This window comes from Rousettus aegyptiacus, unplaced genomic scaffold, assembly GCF_014176215.1.
Source record: "Rousettus aegyptiacus isolate mRouAeg1 unplaced genomic scaffold, mRouAeg1.p scaffold_m13_p_7, whole genome shotgun sequence".
Taxonomy (NCBI): Eukaryota; Metazoa; Chordata; class Mammalia; order Chiroptera; family Pteropodidae; genus Rousettus; species Rousettus aegyptiacus.
Genome location: NW_023416310.1, coordinates 56,043,465 through 56,058,890, shown reverse-complemented (window position 1 = coordinate 56,058,890; position 15,426 = coordinate 56,043,465). Strand labels below are relative to the sequence as shown.

General features: G+C 36.9%; 1 protein-coding gene, 1 long non-coding RNA gene and 1 pseudogene across 9 annotated transcripts in view; 1 reads left to right on the top strand and 2 right to left on the bottom strand.

Moving 5' to 3' along the window:
* The window catches only part of DNAH6 (dynein axonemal heavy chain 6), a 233,798-nt gene that overhangs the window by 11,687 nt on the left and 206,685 nt on the right, over nt 1-15,426 (bottom strand). For 7 of the 8 annotated variants that reach the window (XM_036224313.1, XM_036224314.1, XM_036224318.1 and 4 more), the window contains 2 exons: nt 4,011-4,140; nt 1,273-1,400 (listed from right to left, as the gene is read on the bottom strand). In XM_036224313.1, coding sequence (XP_036080206.1) covers nt 1,273-1,400; nt 4,011-4,140 — 258 coding nt within the window. Of the gene's footprint in view, nt 1-1,272; nt 1,687-4,010; nt 4,141-15,426 lie in introns of those variants that run through there. The other variant, XM_036224319.1, reaches the window with a different exon arrangement.
* LOC107506364 overlaps nt 1-15,426 on the top strand; it is a 60,287-nt gene that overhangs the window by 2,230 nt on the left and 42,631 nt on the right. The window contains exon 3 of the long non-coding RNA XR_001595906.2: nt 14,816-14,931. This is a non-coding gene — a long non-coding RNA (uncharacterized LOC107506364). The remainder of the gene's footprint in view (nt 1-14,815; nt 14,932-15,426) is intronic.
* LOC118605923 lies at nt 11,279-11,397 on the bottom strand (annotated as a pseudogene).

The following is a 15,426-nucleotide window of genomic DNA, read 5'->3' as shown; positions in this document are numbered from 1 at the left end:
GTATGTAACTTCTGGATCATATTTTTATGAGGAAGCTGCTTTCCCTAAGCCCTCTTTCCCCACACTATCTGGCAAAAGGGGACAATTGGAGCAGTTACCTTAGACCCAGAGATAGAAGCTACCTGTTAAGGCTGGAAAAACCAATCCTCTAGCTGGGATCCCTCGACAAGCTCAGAGAGCAAGATTAGCTACCTGCCCTAGACAGGGTTCCCTCTGGGCGGTTAGCTGAGAGAGAAGTGAATTTCCATCTTGTTTTGGCCACTGTATTTGGGGATCTTTATAATAGCAGCTTAGTCTGATTTATTCAATACAGAAGGTGATAAGCCCTGACCTGGCTACTTGGCCTGCTGACTAGAGGCCATAGTCTCGATGAGGATTTCATATATTACACTGCCCCAGGGTCCCCCGAATCCACAAGCCCGGGTATTGCCAGCCAACCAGCAACATTTGGAGACATTGTATTCCTAATAGGGGACAGATGGTTTTGGCTTTAAAAGATTTACCACACCTGTCTTCCCTCAATTTTATCAATGAGCCTTGACTCTCTGCTAGGTATTTGGTTCCCTGTTTGGCAGTAAAAAAATTTCCTGTTACTGCTCACTATTTGGTCTCTAACAGTTTTTGTGTTTCCCTTATCAAAGTTATGCACAGAGAAACCGGGAAGGAGTTTAGCCATCATTGTAAATTCAAGGCCATCTAGAGAGAAAGTATTCCTAAGCAAAGGACCAAATAGCTGTCCTCGAGCCATAAATGCAGTGAAATCATTTGAGGGAGTTTATTTATTTATATTCCCTGGAATTTCTTCAGGAATTCCCCCTTAGGTCTGGAATGGGATCATGAGTCTGCATTTTGAACATGCAGCATAGCAGACTCTAATGCAGGTGTTTTGTGGTCCATACTTCATGAAACTCTGGTTTTAATAGTCTTCATGAAGACTATGTTATTAAATGAATCTCTCTTATTGAATGCTTAGGTCCCCGACCAAATTTTTGGTCTATAATGACAATTCAAAGGGTATAAGTTAGGATAATGAAGAGACTAAGGATTTGTAATGTCCCATATTCATGAAGTCATTATTAGAGAGGAAATATACAGGCTTGTTAGGGGAGGGTAAATTCAATTTTAAACAAATTGGGTTTTAAGAGTTGTTAGCATATTCAAAGGAGAATGTTGAAATGATGAGAATGGAAAATTCTAAGCACACTCATGTTATTATATAATTTTCTACACAGCTTTGATACTTCATAGAATGATGTCAATGAGAGTACATACATGTATTAACTTCAGCAGGTTGTTAAACCGGTCCACTTCTTGTCCAAGGACCGTGGTCAGGGAGTTAAGGCGTCCTTGAGGATCCTTGATGAAAAGGCTCTCGGAAGCACTCTCCATTTCTAGTAATTCTGAAACACACAGAACCGGTTCCTCAGATCAATTATCATTGATTTCTGTCCTCATAATATTGCTTTTGTAATTCACTTTTCATAACCTGCCTTAAAGTTGACTTCTGTGCCTTGGACTAGGCTGAAAGGGAACTAGGCCATGCAGATGTCAGTAGCAAATGCTATTTGGGCAAGCAGCTACCTGGTAGGCAAGGGACATCCCTGAGACCAGAGGTGCCAGGGACCCTGAGTCTTCTCTGCCATGCAGTGTGTAAGCCGCACTCTTCCTTGCACACCTGCATTGCACCTGGGAGAGGAGAGGTTGGGAATGGGAGACTGAGAAATGAGAGGGAATTAACATTTATTCTAAGTGACTGCGTATAATTCAAAGGGACCAACCGGATTATGAAACAGCCCCAAGATTCAAGCTGGACTGAAAATCGTGCTCTTCTTTTTCCCCTACAATCCAGCAAATGGAGGCTCATATAAGCTATAAGAAATAAAGGAACTGCATTTTCTTGAATATCTGAGTAAAGCATGAGTAAACAAGTGGCTGTGAAATACATATATCAAATTACTTCTTAACCACTCACATTCTGACTGCAGTAGAAAAATCACACAGCAGTTTGGGTTAGTCCAGTCCCTTGGGTTCACGATTTTGAGGTCACAGGTCTGTGGTCCATGCTATTCCATACCCTCAGTTCTCTTGTTGAGCCAATTGTAATGCTTATCATTTCATGGTAAAAGTATAAGCTTTATGAAGCTTGGAGAAAAAAACCTTCTAGGTGTCAATGAAACTCTATGAGACAAGTACATGATCTCTCCATCTATCTATCCATTTTCATCCTTTTCCCACCCAGTTCTCCATCTTATATTTATTAAAAATTGCTTTCTAAAATAACTGACTCGGTTTGCTTCAACACCAACAGAACTCTACTCAAGAAGAGATTCTTTTGAGACCTGTTTTAGGATGCATATAACTGACTTCTGAGCTTATACAAGGCTTTCCCTCCTCCCCCCCCCCCCCCCCGGGAGCTTTAAAGAGTATTGGCAAGACTCACTCTGTGCCACTGTGATATAATAAGAAACATATATATTGGTCTTTGTCCCTAGCTCCTTGTCAAAGCTCCTAAAACCGTTGAAATTTCCTAAGTGAGCAGAGTGATAGAGGCATCACTTTTTGTAATATTTGGTTTTTAACCCTGGCTCTTGAAATAGCTCCTGAGTGGTAAAGGTAAAAGGAGCATCTTTTGTTATTTATTAACAACCTCTTTTGAACCACATTTGAGTTTATGTTAATGAGTTGACTTTTGGAAAGCCCCTAAGCTTAGAGGCGATGGTTGTCAGCAGAACCAACCATGTGATTCGAGGTTTGGAACTTTCAGCTTCACTCACTGACCTCCTGGAAAAAGAGAGGGGCTGGAGCCCTAGCTAATTGCCAAAGGCCAATGATTTAGTCAACCATGCCTATGTAGTGAAGCCTCCATAAAAACCCTAATTTGAAGGGGTCTGGAGAGCTTCTGGGTTGGTGAACGTATCCATATGTCAGGAAGGTGGTGTGTCCTGACTCCATGGGGACAGAAGCTCCTGGACTCAGGGATATTTTAAAAATTAAACTGGTAAATATTACTGTTACCCTGAGTTTTGTGAGGTATTCTAGAAAATTACTGAACCCAAGAAAAGAATTGTGGGAACTCTCAATTTATAGCTGGTTGGTCAGAAGTACGAGGGACTTGTACTTCTGACCAACCAGCTATAAATTGAGAGTAATCGGCATCTGAAGTGGGAGGCACCCTTGTGGGACTGAGCCTTTAACCTGTGGAGTCTGTGCTAACTCTGGATAGTGTTATAACTGAATTGTAGGACTCCCATTTGGTGTCCAGAGAGTTGGAGAACTATTTAACGCTAGGGGAAGAGCCATACATTTGGTGTTAGAATTATTGTGAATAGAGAGAGAAACACAGTTTACTTTTATAGTCACTTTTTTTTTTCTACTTTGATTTTCATTTTCCTAAAATTATATCTCTTCCAACCATGAATAATAGATTAAAAAATCTAAGTCTACAGTCATTCTAAGAGAAGTGTGAAAATGGATCTCTGTGATCATTCAGAAGAATTACTTAATTCATTAAAAAACAAGGTGAAATTAATTTAGCTATTTCTCTTGAAGGGAAAAAAAATGACATGGATTCTAGAGCAAAGCTGTCCAATAGCATATTTTATGATAATCTAAATGTTCTTTATCTGCATTATCCAACATGAGAGCACTTGAAATGTGGCTGATGCAACGGAGAAAATGAATTTTAAATTTTATTTAAATTTAAGTGGCTACATTGTGGCTAGTGGCTACTCTCTCGGACAATACAGATCTAGAGACATTAGGAAGCACAGGAAGGAGTCAGGCTAAAGTTATATTGGGCTGAAAACCAACTTGTTCCTTATGCTTCTGGCAGTTGAGATGCCAAGCTGCTGGTCTTCTAGTTTGTAAATGGAGAGCATCACATCAGAAGAGCTCTCTACTTAAAGAAAAGTCTACATAAGATACAGATTTATATACCTGTTTATCACTCAGCTCTCTGAGTTTATTCTTAAAAGTCTCATTATGCACAGATGCCAAGAATTATTTATTACCTGGAACTCTGGTCTGGACAGAAGTAACAAATTCTTGAACAATTTCATCATTACTTTTTCCCTCTCCACCAGAAGATGACCTTGGCTGAATTTCAAGTATGATGTTGATTAAAGTGTTGGTCTCTTTGTACTATAAGGGTGGGAAAAGAGAACAATGATTACTTAAATTCTCAAAAAATAATTTTGCAGCACATATAAGTTTACTTACTGAAAAGAGAGCGGTTATCAAAGATAAGGAATTTCTACTTTTTTTATGTTGAAGATAGAGTCGATAAAATGTGCTCATTGGAAATATAGAATCAGTGTTATATTTACTTATTTTTCATTGAACAACATTGTGAATACTAATACTATTAGACCGTACTTATAATATCTAAAGTGATAAATTTTGTTATATATTTTACCACAATAAAAAATGTTTAAAAATTTTTAGCTGATCATTTAAAAGGCAGTTACAAAAGTGAGGAAGAAATAATGAGAATTGAGTTTTACAATACACTTTTATTTAAATAACTTTTCTTAATTGGAAAGTATTATGGCTTATTATAGAAAATTTAGAAAACACAGAAAAGTTTAAAGAAAAAAATTGCATGATCCTGCTTTCCAGGGATGTTTATAACTTTAGTTCATCTTCTTCTTCCCTCTATTTTGGACATTTTCTCTATATGCGTGCATATAGTTAAAAAAAATTAAGCCCATACAATTTAGTATTCATTCTTTTTCAATTTCATGAACATTTTCTCATATTGTTGAAAAATCTTCATGAATCATGCTTTAAGTGACTTTGTGATACTCAGTGGTATGAGTGCACCAGTTTATTTATCTACTTTTTGGACATTTTCAGTTTTTTGATATTATAGAACTCTGTGAATAGAATAAGATACCTAGTTTCATTTTATTCCTAAAAATGAAACTAGACTGTTGTCTATCATCACATAGCAAAAGTAACTCAAAATGGATTAAGGACCTAAATATAAGATCTGAAACAATAAAATGCATAGAAAAAAACATATGAACTAAATTCAAGGACCTTGGACTTAAAGAGGATTTTATGAATTTGACCTCAAAAGCAAGGGAAGTAAAGGTAAAATAAATGAATGGGACTACATCAAACTAAAAAGCTTCTGCACAGCAAAAGAAATTGTCAACAAGGTAAGTTGAGAACCATTTGAATGGGAACATATATTGACAAGCAACATCTCTGATAAGGGCCTAATATCCAAAATATACAAAGAACTCATACAACTCAATAACAACAAAAAAACAAATGATCCAATCAAAAATGGGCAAAGGACCTGAAATGACACTTCTCCCTAGAGGACATACAAATGGCCAACAAATATATGAAAAGATGTTCGACATCACTGGCTTTTAGGGAAATGCAAATCAAAACCACAATGAGATACCATCTCATACCTGTTAGAATGGCTATAATCAACAGGACAAGTAATAACAAATATTGGAGAGGATGTGGAGAAAAAGGAACCCTCACACACTGCCAGTGGGACTGAGAATTGGTACAGCCACTATGGAAAACAGTACGAAGGTTCTTTAAAAAACTAAGAATTGATATACCTTATGATCCAGCAATCCCTCTACTGGGTATTTACCCCAAAGACTTGAAAACTCATATCTGAAAAGATATTTGCACACCAATGTTCATAGCAGCGTTATTCACAGTGGCCAGGACATGGAAGCAATCGAAGTGTTCTACAATAGATAATTGGCTAAAGAAGCTGTGGTACATATATACAATGGAATGTTACTCAGCCATAAGAAGAGATGAAATACTGCCATTTGTGACAACATAGATGGACCTCAAGATAATCATTTTTAGCGAAATAAGCCAGACTGAAAAAGTAAAAAATCACATGATATCACTTATATGTGGCATATAAACCTAAAAAGCAACAAATGAGCAGGACAAACAAACAAAGACTCATGGACATGGACTAAAGGCTAGTGGTTACCAGAGGACTATAGAGTAGTGGTTACTAGTGGGATAGGGGAGGAGGGGGGAGGTACATGGGGTAAAGGGGGTCAGATATAGGTTTTAGGGAGAAGGCGAAATGGGTAAAGGGGATCAAATATGTGGTAGCTGAAGGAAACTGGACTTTGGGCAGTAAACACACAATAGAATATACAGATGACAAATGATAATGTATACATGAAAATTATATAATTGTATTAACCAATGTTACTGCAATAAACATAATTAAAAATGTATACATTATCAAAGGAGTATTTTTAACTGGTATATTACTGCATTGATTTCTAAAAACCCTGTAGCACTTTACAGTCCCAAAAACAGTGTATCAGTGGACCTGTCTTTCTTTGTCTTTGCAAGAATTGATATCATTTCTTAAAAAATCTTTTAAAGTTTAATAGGTAAAAAGTTTCTGGTTTTCAGTCATGATGGTAGCATAGGTATATGCTATGCTCGCCTCCTCCCATGACCACCTCAAAATTACAACCAAATCAGAGAACAATCATAATTGAGAATCACCCAAAATTTAGCTGAACAAAAGTTCTATAATAAAGGATAACAGGGGAAGCCATAGAAGACTGGTAGGTGGGGTGGAGATGAAGAATGGGTTGGTCCCACATACCCACATGTGGCAGTCAAAAACCGGGAGAGATATCTCAGCTGCGGAGGTCCACCCCATCACACCTGAGCAGTGAAGGGTTCCAGCTGCATACCTGGTTCCCCAGCCAGGATTCCAAAAATTCTGACTGTGAAAACCAGCAGAGATTATGGTTGCGTGAGACTGAGGATGGCTGGAGTTCCAGGTGTTCCTTTTAAAGGGCATGCACATGAACTTACTCACAGATGGACTCAATTGCTCCTAACTACAGCACTGGGGAAGCAGCTTGAAAGGCACCAGGGACAAATGGGGAGGAACTGAATTATCTGGCTTCAGGGAAAGGGCTGGAGGGGCAGGTTTCTCTCAGACAAAAGAGCTAGCAGAAGCCATTATTCCTCCGTTGAGCCCTCCTTACACCAAGCTTGCACATGCAGGTGGGTGCAATACCTGAGTACCAATCTGGCTAACACCATTTGCTTCACTCTGGTGATTCCCTGAGACCCCATCCCATCCAACTTGCAGGTCCAAGCAAGTTGCTTCCAGTGACTTTTCAAAACAAATGACCTGTCTTGACTCATGCTGTGGACCTTCCTAAAATCTCTCAAAGGTTCACAAATCCAAAACAAGTAGCATCTGGCTTCTGCATGCCCTGTATCTCTATTTTTTTTTTTTTTTTTTTTTTTTTTTTAAAAATCCCCCTGTCCCAGCTTTATTGAAGTATAATAGAAAAGTAGTTGCTCATATTTACATTGTACACTTCAGTGAGTTTTTTTTTTCAGTTATAGTTGGATACAATAATATATTAGCATAGGTAGCAGCTGATATTGGCCTACACAAGAGTTTCAAGAGGCCCAAAACCAATACACCTGGTGGCCAGGTTCAGACCACACAAGAGGACCACTCAACCACATCCACAAGTGACATACTCAAATGACAGACTCAGCAGGCACCAGCGCCCTGCTGAAGTGAATCTTGCTCTGTAGGGTCAGCCCCTATACAATAGCTCCTCTACTATACTCACAGCCAGTCCTCACAACCAATCAGACTGAAGGTCAGTTTCTCCCACTGATGTGTGAACAGCAACCAAGGCTCAACTGCAACAGGGGGGCACATGCAACCCACACATGGGACACACGTGGATCACCCTGCTCAAGAGATGAGAAATACTGCACTACGGGGGCCCACAGGACACTTATTAATAAAGGTACTCTACTAAGACTGGGATACATAGCAGATCTGCCTAATATGTAGAAATAAACATAGAGAGGTGGCCAAAATGAGGAGACAAAGAAACATGTCCAAAATGGACAAAACATGTCCAGAACAGAACAAAGCTCCAGAAAAACAACTAAACAAAACAGAAACAAACAATCTAACAGATATAGAGCTCAAAACACTGCTTATAAGGCTGCTCAATGATCTCAGTGATAGAAAACATATGATTTTAGTGATAGAAAACACAAAAATGGAGATAGAAAACATAAAAAGAACCAGTCACAAATGAAGAATACTGACTAACTGAAATGATGAATATATTAGAGGGAATCAACAGTAGGGTACATGAAGCAGAGGATCGAATCAGCGATTTAGAAGATAAGGTAGCAGAAAATACCCCATCAGAACAGCAATGAGAAAAAATAATCCCCCCCCCCAAATGATTGTTTAAGGGGCCTCTGGGACAGCAGCAAGGGCAACAACATTCATGTCTTAGAGATACCAGAAGGAGAAGAGAGAGAGCAAGGAATTGAAAACCTATTTCAAGAAATAATGCTGAAAAATTTCCCTAACTTGGCTAAAGAAATAGACATATAAGCCCAGAAAGTGCAGAATTCCAAACAAGATGAACCCAATGGGGCTCACACTGACACATTATAATTAAAATGTCAAAAGTTAAAGACAGAGAGAGAATCTTAAAAGCAGTAAAAGAAAAGCAATTAGGTACTTACAAGGGAGCTCCCATAAGACGGTCAGTTGATTTCTCCACAGAAACTTTGCAGGTCAGAACGGATCGGCACAAAACATTCAAAGTGATGAAAAGTAAGGACCTACAACCAAGATTACTCTACTCAGCAAAGCTATCACTTAGAATAGAAGGACAGATAAAGAGCTTCCCAGACAAGAAAAAGCTAAAGGAGTTCATCACCAAGCCTATATTACAAGAAAAGTTAATTGGATTTCTTTAAGAAGAGGAAGAAAAAAAGATAAAAAGATAAAAAATATAAATAATAAAAAGATAAACAAATCATACCAAAAATATGAATCCATTTAATAGTAAATGGATTAAATGCTCTAACCAAAACACATATGGTGGCTGAATAGATAAGAAAATAAGACCCTTGAATATGCTGTCTACAAGAGACTCACTTCAGTTTGAAAGACATACACAGATTGAAAGTAAAGGGATGGAAAAAGATATTTCATGAAAATGGAAACAAAAAAGCTGGAGTAGCCATATTTATATCAGAAAAAATAGGCTTTATTATTATTTTTTAATTAAAAAGACTTTTTGCCTTCTTTTAAAATTAAATTTATTGAGGTGGCATTGCTTAATAAAATCACATAGGTTTCGAGTGTACAATTCAATAGTATATCATCCGTGTATTGCATTTTGTGTTTACCACCCAAAGTCAGATATCCTTTTGTCACCAAAAGTTTTACTCTTAACTACCTCTCTTCCTTCCCCCTTTCCAACACAAGCTATAGCGAGACAAAAAAGGACCCAGCATTTTCACTTCTAGGTATTTATCCAAAGAAACTCAAAACACTAATTCAAAAATACATCCATATGTTTATTGCAGCATTATTTACAATAGCCAAGATACAGAAGCAACTGTCTTTCAGCAGATGAATAAAGAAGTGGTACATATATACAATGGATATTACTCAGCCATAAAAAGAATGAAATCTTGCCATCTGCAACAATATGGAGACTTAGAGAGTATTGTGCTAAGTGAAATAAGTTAGACAGAGAAAGACAAACATCATATGATTTCACTTATATGTGGAATCTAAAAAACATAGTAAAGAAACAAACAAAGCAGAAACAAGCTCATAGTTACGGAGAACATTTTTTGGTTGCAGATGGGAGAGGGAATTGGGAGGAATGGTTGAAAATGGTGAAGGATTGAGAAGTACAAATTGGTAGTTACGAAATAGTCATGGGGATGTAAAGTACAGCATAAGAAATATAATCAATAATGTTATACTAACTATGTAAGGTGTCAGGTGAGTACTAGACTTATCAGGTGCATCATTTTGTAACTTATATGAATGTCTAGCCACTATGTTGTACGCCCCAAACTAATGTAATATTGTATGTCAACTGTAATCGAATCATAAAAAATAATTTTCAAAAAGTATTTTCTCATTGCTTTGTACTTCTTTGAGGATTCATATAAATATTTAAAAGTATGTTCATTGGCCATCTGTATTATGTCTTTATATTATTCATATATTTTGTACATTTTCATTTTTAGTGTTTTTTATTACTGATTATAGGAGATAATTCTATAGTAATGATCATTCACTTTTTCCATCTTTTTTCTTGTGATAAAACTCACATAAAATTTGCCATCTTAACCATTTTTAAGTGTATAGTTCAGTGGTATTAAATACATTAATTATGTTATTCAACCATTACCACCATCCATCTCCATAACTTTTTCCATCTAAAACTGAAACTCTATATGGATTATATATTGACTCCTCATTCTCTCCTCTCTGTAGCCTCTGGTAATCATAATTCTACTTTCTGTTTCTATGATTTTGACTACTCTAAATACTTCATATAAGTGGAATTAAACAGTATTTGTCTTTTTGTGACTGGCTTATTTCAGTTAGCATCATGTCCTCATGGTTCATTCACACTGTAGCATATTGCAGAATTTCCTCCCTTTTTAAGGCTGAATAATATTCCACAATATACATATACCATATTTTGTTTATTTATTCATCTGTTGATGGACACTTGGATAGCTTCCACATTCTAGTTATTGTAAATAATACTGCTATGAACGTGAATGTACAAGTATCTGTATGTGTCTCGGCTTTCAGATCTTTTAGATATATACCCAGAAGTGGAATTGCTGGGTCATATGGTAAATCTATTTTAAATTTTTTGAGGAATCACCATACTGTTTACATTCCCACCAACAGTAAATTAACATTCCAATGTTTCCACACCCTTGCCAACACTTGTTGATTTGTGTTATTTTGATAGTAGCCACCCTTGTGGGTGTGATGTGCTTTTGATTTATATTTCCCTAGTGATTAGTGATGTTGAGCATCTTTTCATGTTCTTATTGGCCGCTTGTATTATCTTCTTTGGAAGATTATCTATTCAAGTCTTTGCCCAGTTTTTAATTTTTGTTGTTGTTGTTGAATTTTAAGAGTTCTTTATACATTTTGGATATTAATCTCTTGTCAAGTAAATAATTCGCAAATATTTTCTCACCATTCTGTGTGTTTCCATTTTTCTCTGTTGTGTCTTTTAATGCACAAAATTTAAAAATTTTCATGAAATCCAATTTATCTATTTTTACTTTGTTACCTATGCCTTTTGTTTTGTACCCAAGAGATCACTGCCAAATCCAATGTCATGAAGCTTTTGTCCTACATTTTTTCTAAGAGTTTTAGGTCTTAGATTTAGATCTTCAAACCATTTTGCATTAATTTTTTTTTAATTGCCTACAGCACCTGGTATTCCTAGGTGGTCTCCCATCCAAGTACTAACCAGGCCCGATCCTGCTTAGCTTCCGAGATCAGAAGAGATCAGTCATGTTCAGGGTGGCATGGCCATGGACACATTAATTTTTGTATATGGCATTAGGTAAGGGTACAACTTCATTATTTTGCACGTGGATATACAATTTTCCCAGTAGCATTTATTGAAAAGACTATCTTTTCTTTATTGAATGGTCTTGTCACACTTGTCAAAAATTATTTGACCATAAATGAGAGCGTTTATTTCTGGATGACTCTCTATTCTATTCCATTGGTCCATGTGTCTGTCTTTATGCCACACTGTTTTGATTACTATGGTTTTATTGATTTCTAACTTTATCCAATTGTGGTTGGCAAGGATAGGTTGTATGATATCTATCTTTTTAAACCTATTGAGACTTAATTTGTGGAATACCATATGGTCTGTCCTGGAAAATGTCGCATGTTCAAATGGTTAACTTATTCTTTTTGTTTGTTTGTTTGTTTCAAAAAAATGTTTTGCTTTGTCAATTGTCTTTTAATTTTCTTATGACTTTGTTTTTGATATAGTCACATCTATTGGCTCTTTCTAACGTGATTTATTTTTTTATTGCTTTTTATACTGAGAAATTCTTATTCTAAGGTTAGTTAAATATTGTCAATTTTTCTAGATTTTTCTTCTATTCAGAAACATGGTATCTTTCTTGTGTCTATTTGTTAGATCCTCTTAGAGGTTTCCTTTGTATAGGTTTTGCACAGATCTTGTGAGGGTAATTATTTTGGTGTTTCATGTTTAGATGCCTATGTGCAATAATGTATCCATCCAGAATGGGTGATGGGATGTTCCAGAGTATTATCTAAGGCCTTTCAAACCTATCCCTCTCCAATCTCTAGTCCTTGGCTTTGAAAAGGCAGTCACAGTACTCATCATCCACTTACTTGAGAAAGAAGTTCAGATCTAGGGTTTTAGATCTTGATTGTTAAAATTTTCCATGATAGACATTCTTTCAAACATTACTTTTGACATATTCATTAGGTCCTAAACACATATGTAAAGTTATTTACGTAATGCTATAGTTAAATAGTTTGGTTCTTATGCTCAGTGCCAGTCATTTACTGTTATCACTTTTCCATTTTAGTTCTTAACTTCTTAATTGAGTGGAAGAGTCTTGAAACATTTAGTGCAGACAGCCTGGTGTTACCTCCTACAATAGTAACAGAATTAAAGACTTGTAGTGAGCTCCCATTCCCAGTTCACTTCTCCTTTAGGGCATAGTAAAGATTATGTGTTCCTCACCCTTGCAGATAGGTGGGCCACATGACTCTTCTGCCCAATGAAATATGAGCTAAAGTGATGCCCAGTAAAAAACTTATTCATAATTCTTTAGTCTCTCTCCATGGTGCAGTGAATGAAGGGGACATTTGTTCTAGTTAATGAAGCTACATTATAACTGTGCCTCTGTTAGACTGGGTCCCTGAGTGATGACGTAGAGCAGAGCCTCTCTGTCAACCTGCCAACATAATTGTTGAATTAAAACCACTGGGATTTGAGTAATTTTCTAACTGCAGCACAACTGAGTCTATCCATACATAGGAGTTCATTTATACTTTTGGGGGGAAGAGAGGTGGGAGGTGGGGTGAGCTAGATGCTAACATGACTTTTATTATTATTATTATTATTGTAGTTCAAAGTAGTGCTAAAATATATCCAGAAACAGCTTCAGTTTTTTTTTTCTTTTCAATACAGCAAAAAATTATTGCTTCTGTTTCGTATTGTTTGGAATTTCCTTGCACTATTATCATCTCTCATCATTTTCTATTTTTGGACATTTTAATCTCCATTCTGGAAAGCTAATTAAGTTTTTTTTCCCCCTACATCACATGTATGATAATCTATAGATTAGTTCTGGTTTTAAGACTCCAAAGCAGTTTTTAATTATGCTATGGTATTTTTGGTTTCCTTGAAATATTTCATTCTTACACATATCACGGCATCCTTTGTATATACATGTCAGCCTGTTTTCAAATTCTGACTTTATCTTTTACACAGTCTAGGTCTTGTATCCTATCCCAAAACATGTTCTTTTATTTTCTGGTTTCTGCAATAGATGATTTGCAGAAGGTGAGTCTGTGTCTTCTGAGTGGTGTTTTATACACCCTATTTGTCAGCATGTTTTCTATTCCTATTTACTTAGCTTTTATTGTTTTTTTTTTAATTTCTATTTATCCATCTTCTAATAAAACAGACATTAAGTTTATATTTGCTCAGAGACAGATGCAGATGGCTCTTGACTTAGGATTGTTATTTTCTTGGGAGGCAAATTTCTTGTTTGTATCTTTAACTAATGTGCACAAGTAAAGGTCCAATTTTCTTTACTAGTTTCTAGTGAGCATGTATGTAAGATTGTGGGACTGTGGAAGGAATATATATATTTTTGTGTTAAGACTATTGATAGCAAGAGGCAGAATTATCTAATCTGAACCAGCTAAAGCAAAGATAAAGAATCTGTTGGCTCACATAGCTGGGAAGAAAACACATGTCAAGTGAATTTCATGCATGAACAGATCTAATGCTTTCCCTCCTGTGCCCACTGCTTGTTTCTCTTATTTTTTCCTATGGTAGATGACCTTCCATGTGGTAGGGGAAAGGGGCTATGGTGTCAGAGATAAGGCCACAGAATTATGAAGATATACAGTATCCTACTCAATGATTCTAAGAGGAAAGAGAGAGCCTTCCTTCCATCCCAGCATATATATACTACCTCAGGAAAGGATTCCCATTCACCTAGCATAGGCCAGCCATATGCCTACTTCTTGGACCACTTCAAATGGCAAGGTGATGGGGTGCCGCCTTTGGCCAGGCCTGAGTCATATGCCCACCTCTGTGAAGGTAAGGGGTGTTTGGAAGTCTTACCCAACTTTCATGGAATGAAGAAGGGGCTTTTGTCTCCAAGAAAGAGGTGGGGTTAGGGCATGCATTATACCAGAAAAATAGAGGAAGAGAGGCTGGACTGTACAACATACCAGGGCTCACTACATGCCTGTTGTTTCATTTTTAGTCATTCTGATCAATGGGAAACAAAAAATTAAACTCCCAGGTACACACTACCAAGAGTGTTACTCTTATCAACAGTACTGCACTTCTTAGTGTGTGGTGAGTCTTATCAATCCACACTCCCCACCCCCTTCTCTCACCCTCCACACCCCATGCACTAATAAGATAGATTATTCTAAGTCCTAACTGAAGAGCAAAGCAATTTTAATGGAGAACATGACATGAGGTACCAGAGTGTTATCCTTTTGGTGTTCTTTCTGGAAGTTCCACTGTTGTTTTGTGTAGTTTCCTTAATATCTAGACAAACCTCATCCTTTAATACTGTAGGGGCAAATTTAAGTTAAAAAAAAAGACAATTAAAAAAAGGAAAGATGATTCCTTTTAGCCGTGTGAGGCTTCAACCTTTAGAACATTTCAGGGCTCTCAGGGACATACCTCATTTCATAGTTTTGGTTTACCTACAGATGCTTGACCATGAACATGACCTGACCATGATGTATGATGAAACTGGAAGGGTATGCAGTGGCCAGGTCATGGGGGAGCCGTGAGTGTCACGCTGAGGAGCTTGAACTACCTTAAGGTAATGGCGTGGTATCGAGAGGTCTTAGAGGAGTAAAATGTGTAGTTTGCTCTTTTGGGCCTATTGCTGTGGTTTGGTACTTTGACATTGATGAACTGTGCTTTAAAAGAAAAGTATTTTAATTTATCTGCCTTGGATATTTGTTACTGTACTCTTATATGTAATCATCTGTGGATCCATAAATCTTTGTGTAATATGTTACAAATATGCCCAGTATGGTGGGAGAGGGTAAAAAGAGAAAGGACTGTCTGGATTATCACCCAAATCTCCATGTTATCGTAGATTAACAGGTAGACTGTGGACTAGGCAGAAGGCTGGGAGGTGGAAGGGAGTGTCCAGTGACAGGAAAATGCATGGTGATTTTAGGATTCTGTGAAGGATCCAGGGAACAGGCTAAATCGGAACCACATGCTAAAGTTAAGACAAAACATTTATTTAATTAATTATTTAAAGCTATTATAATTTACGGAGCTAGGGAAGTGATTATTGATGTTT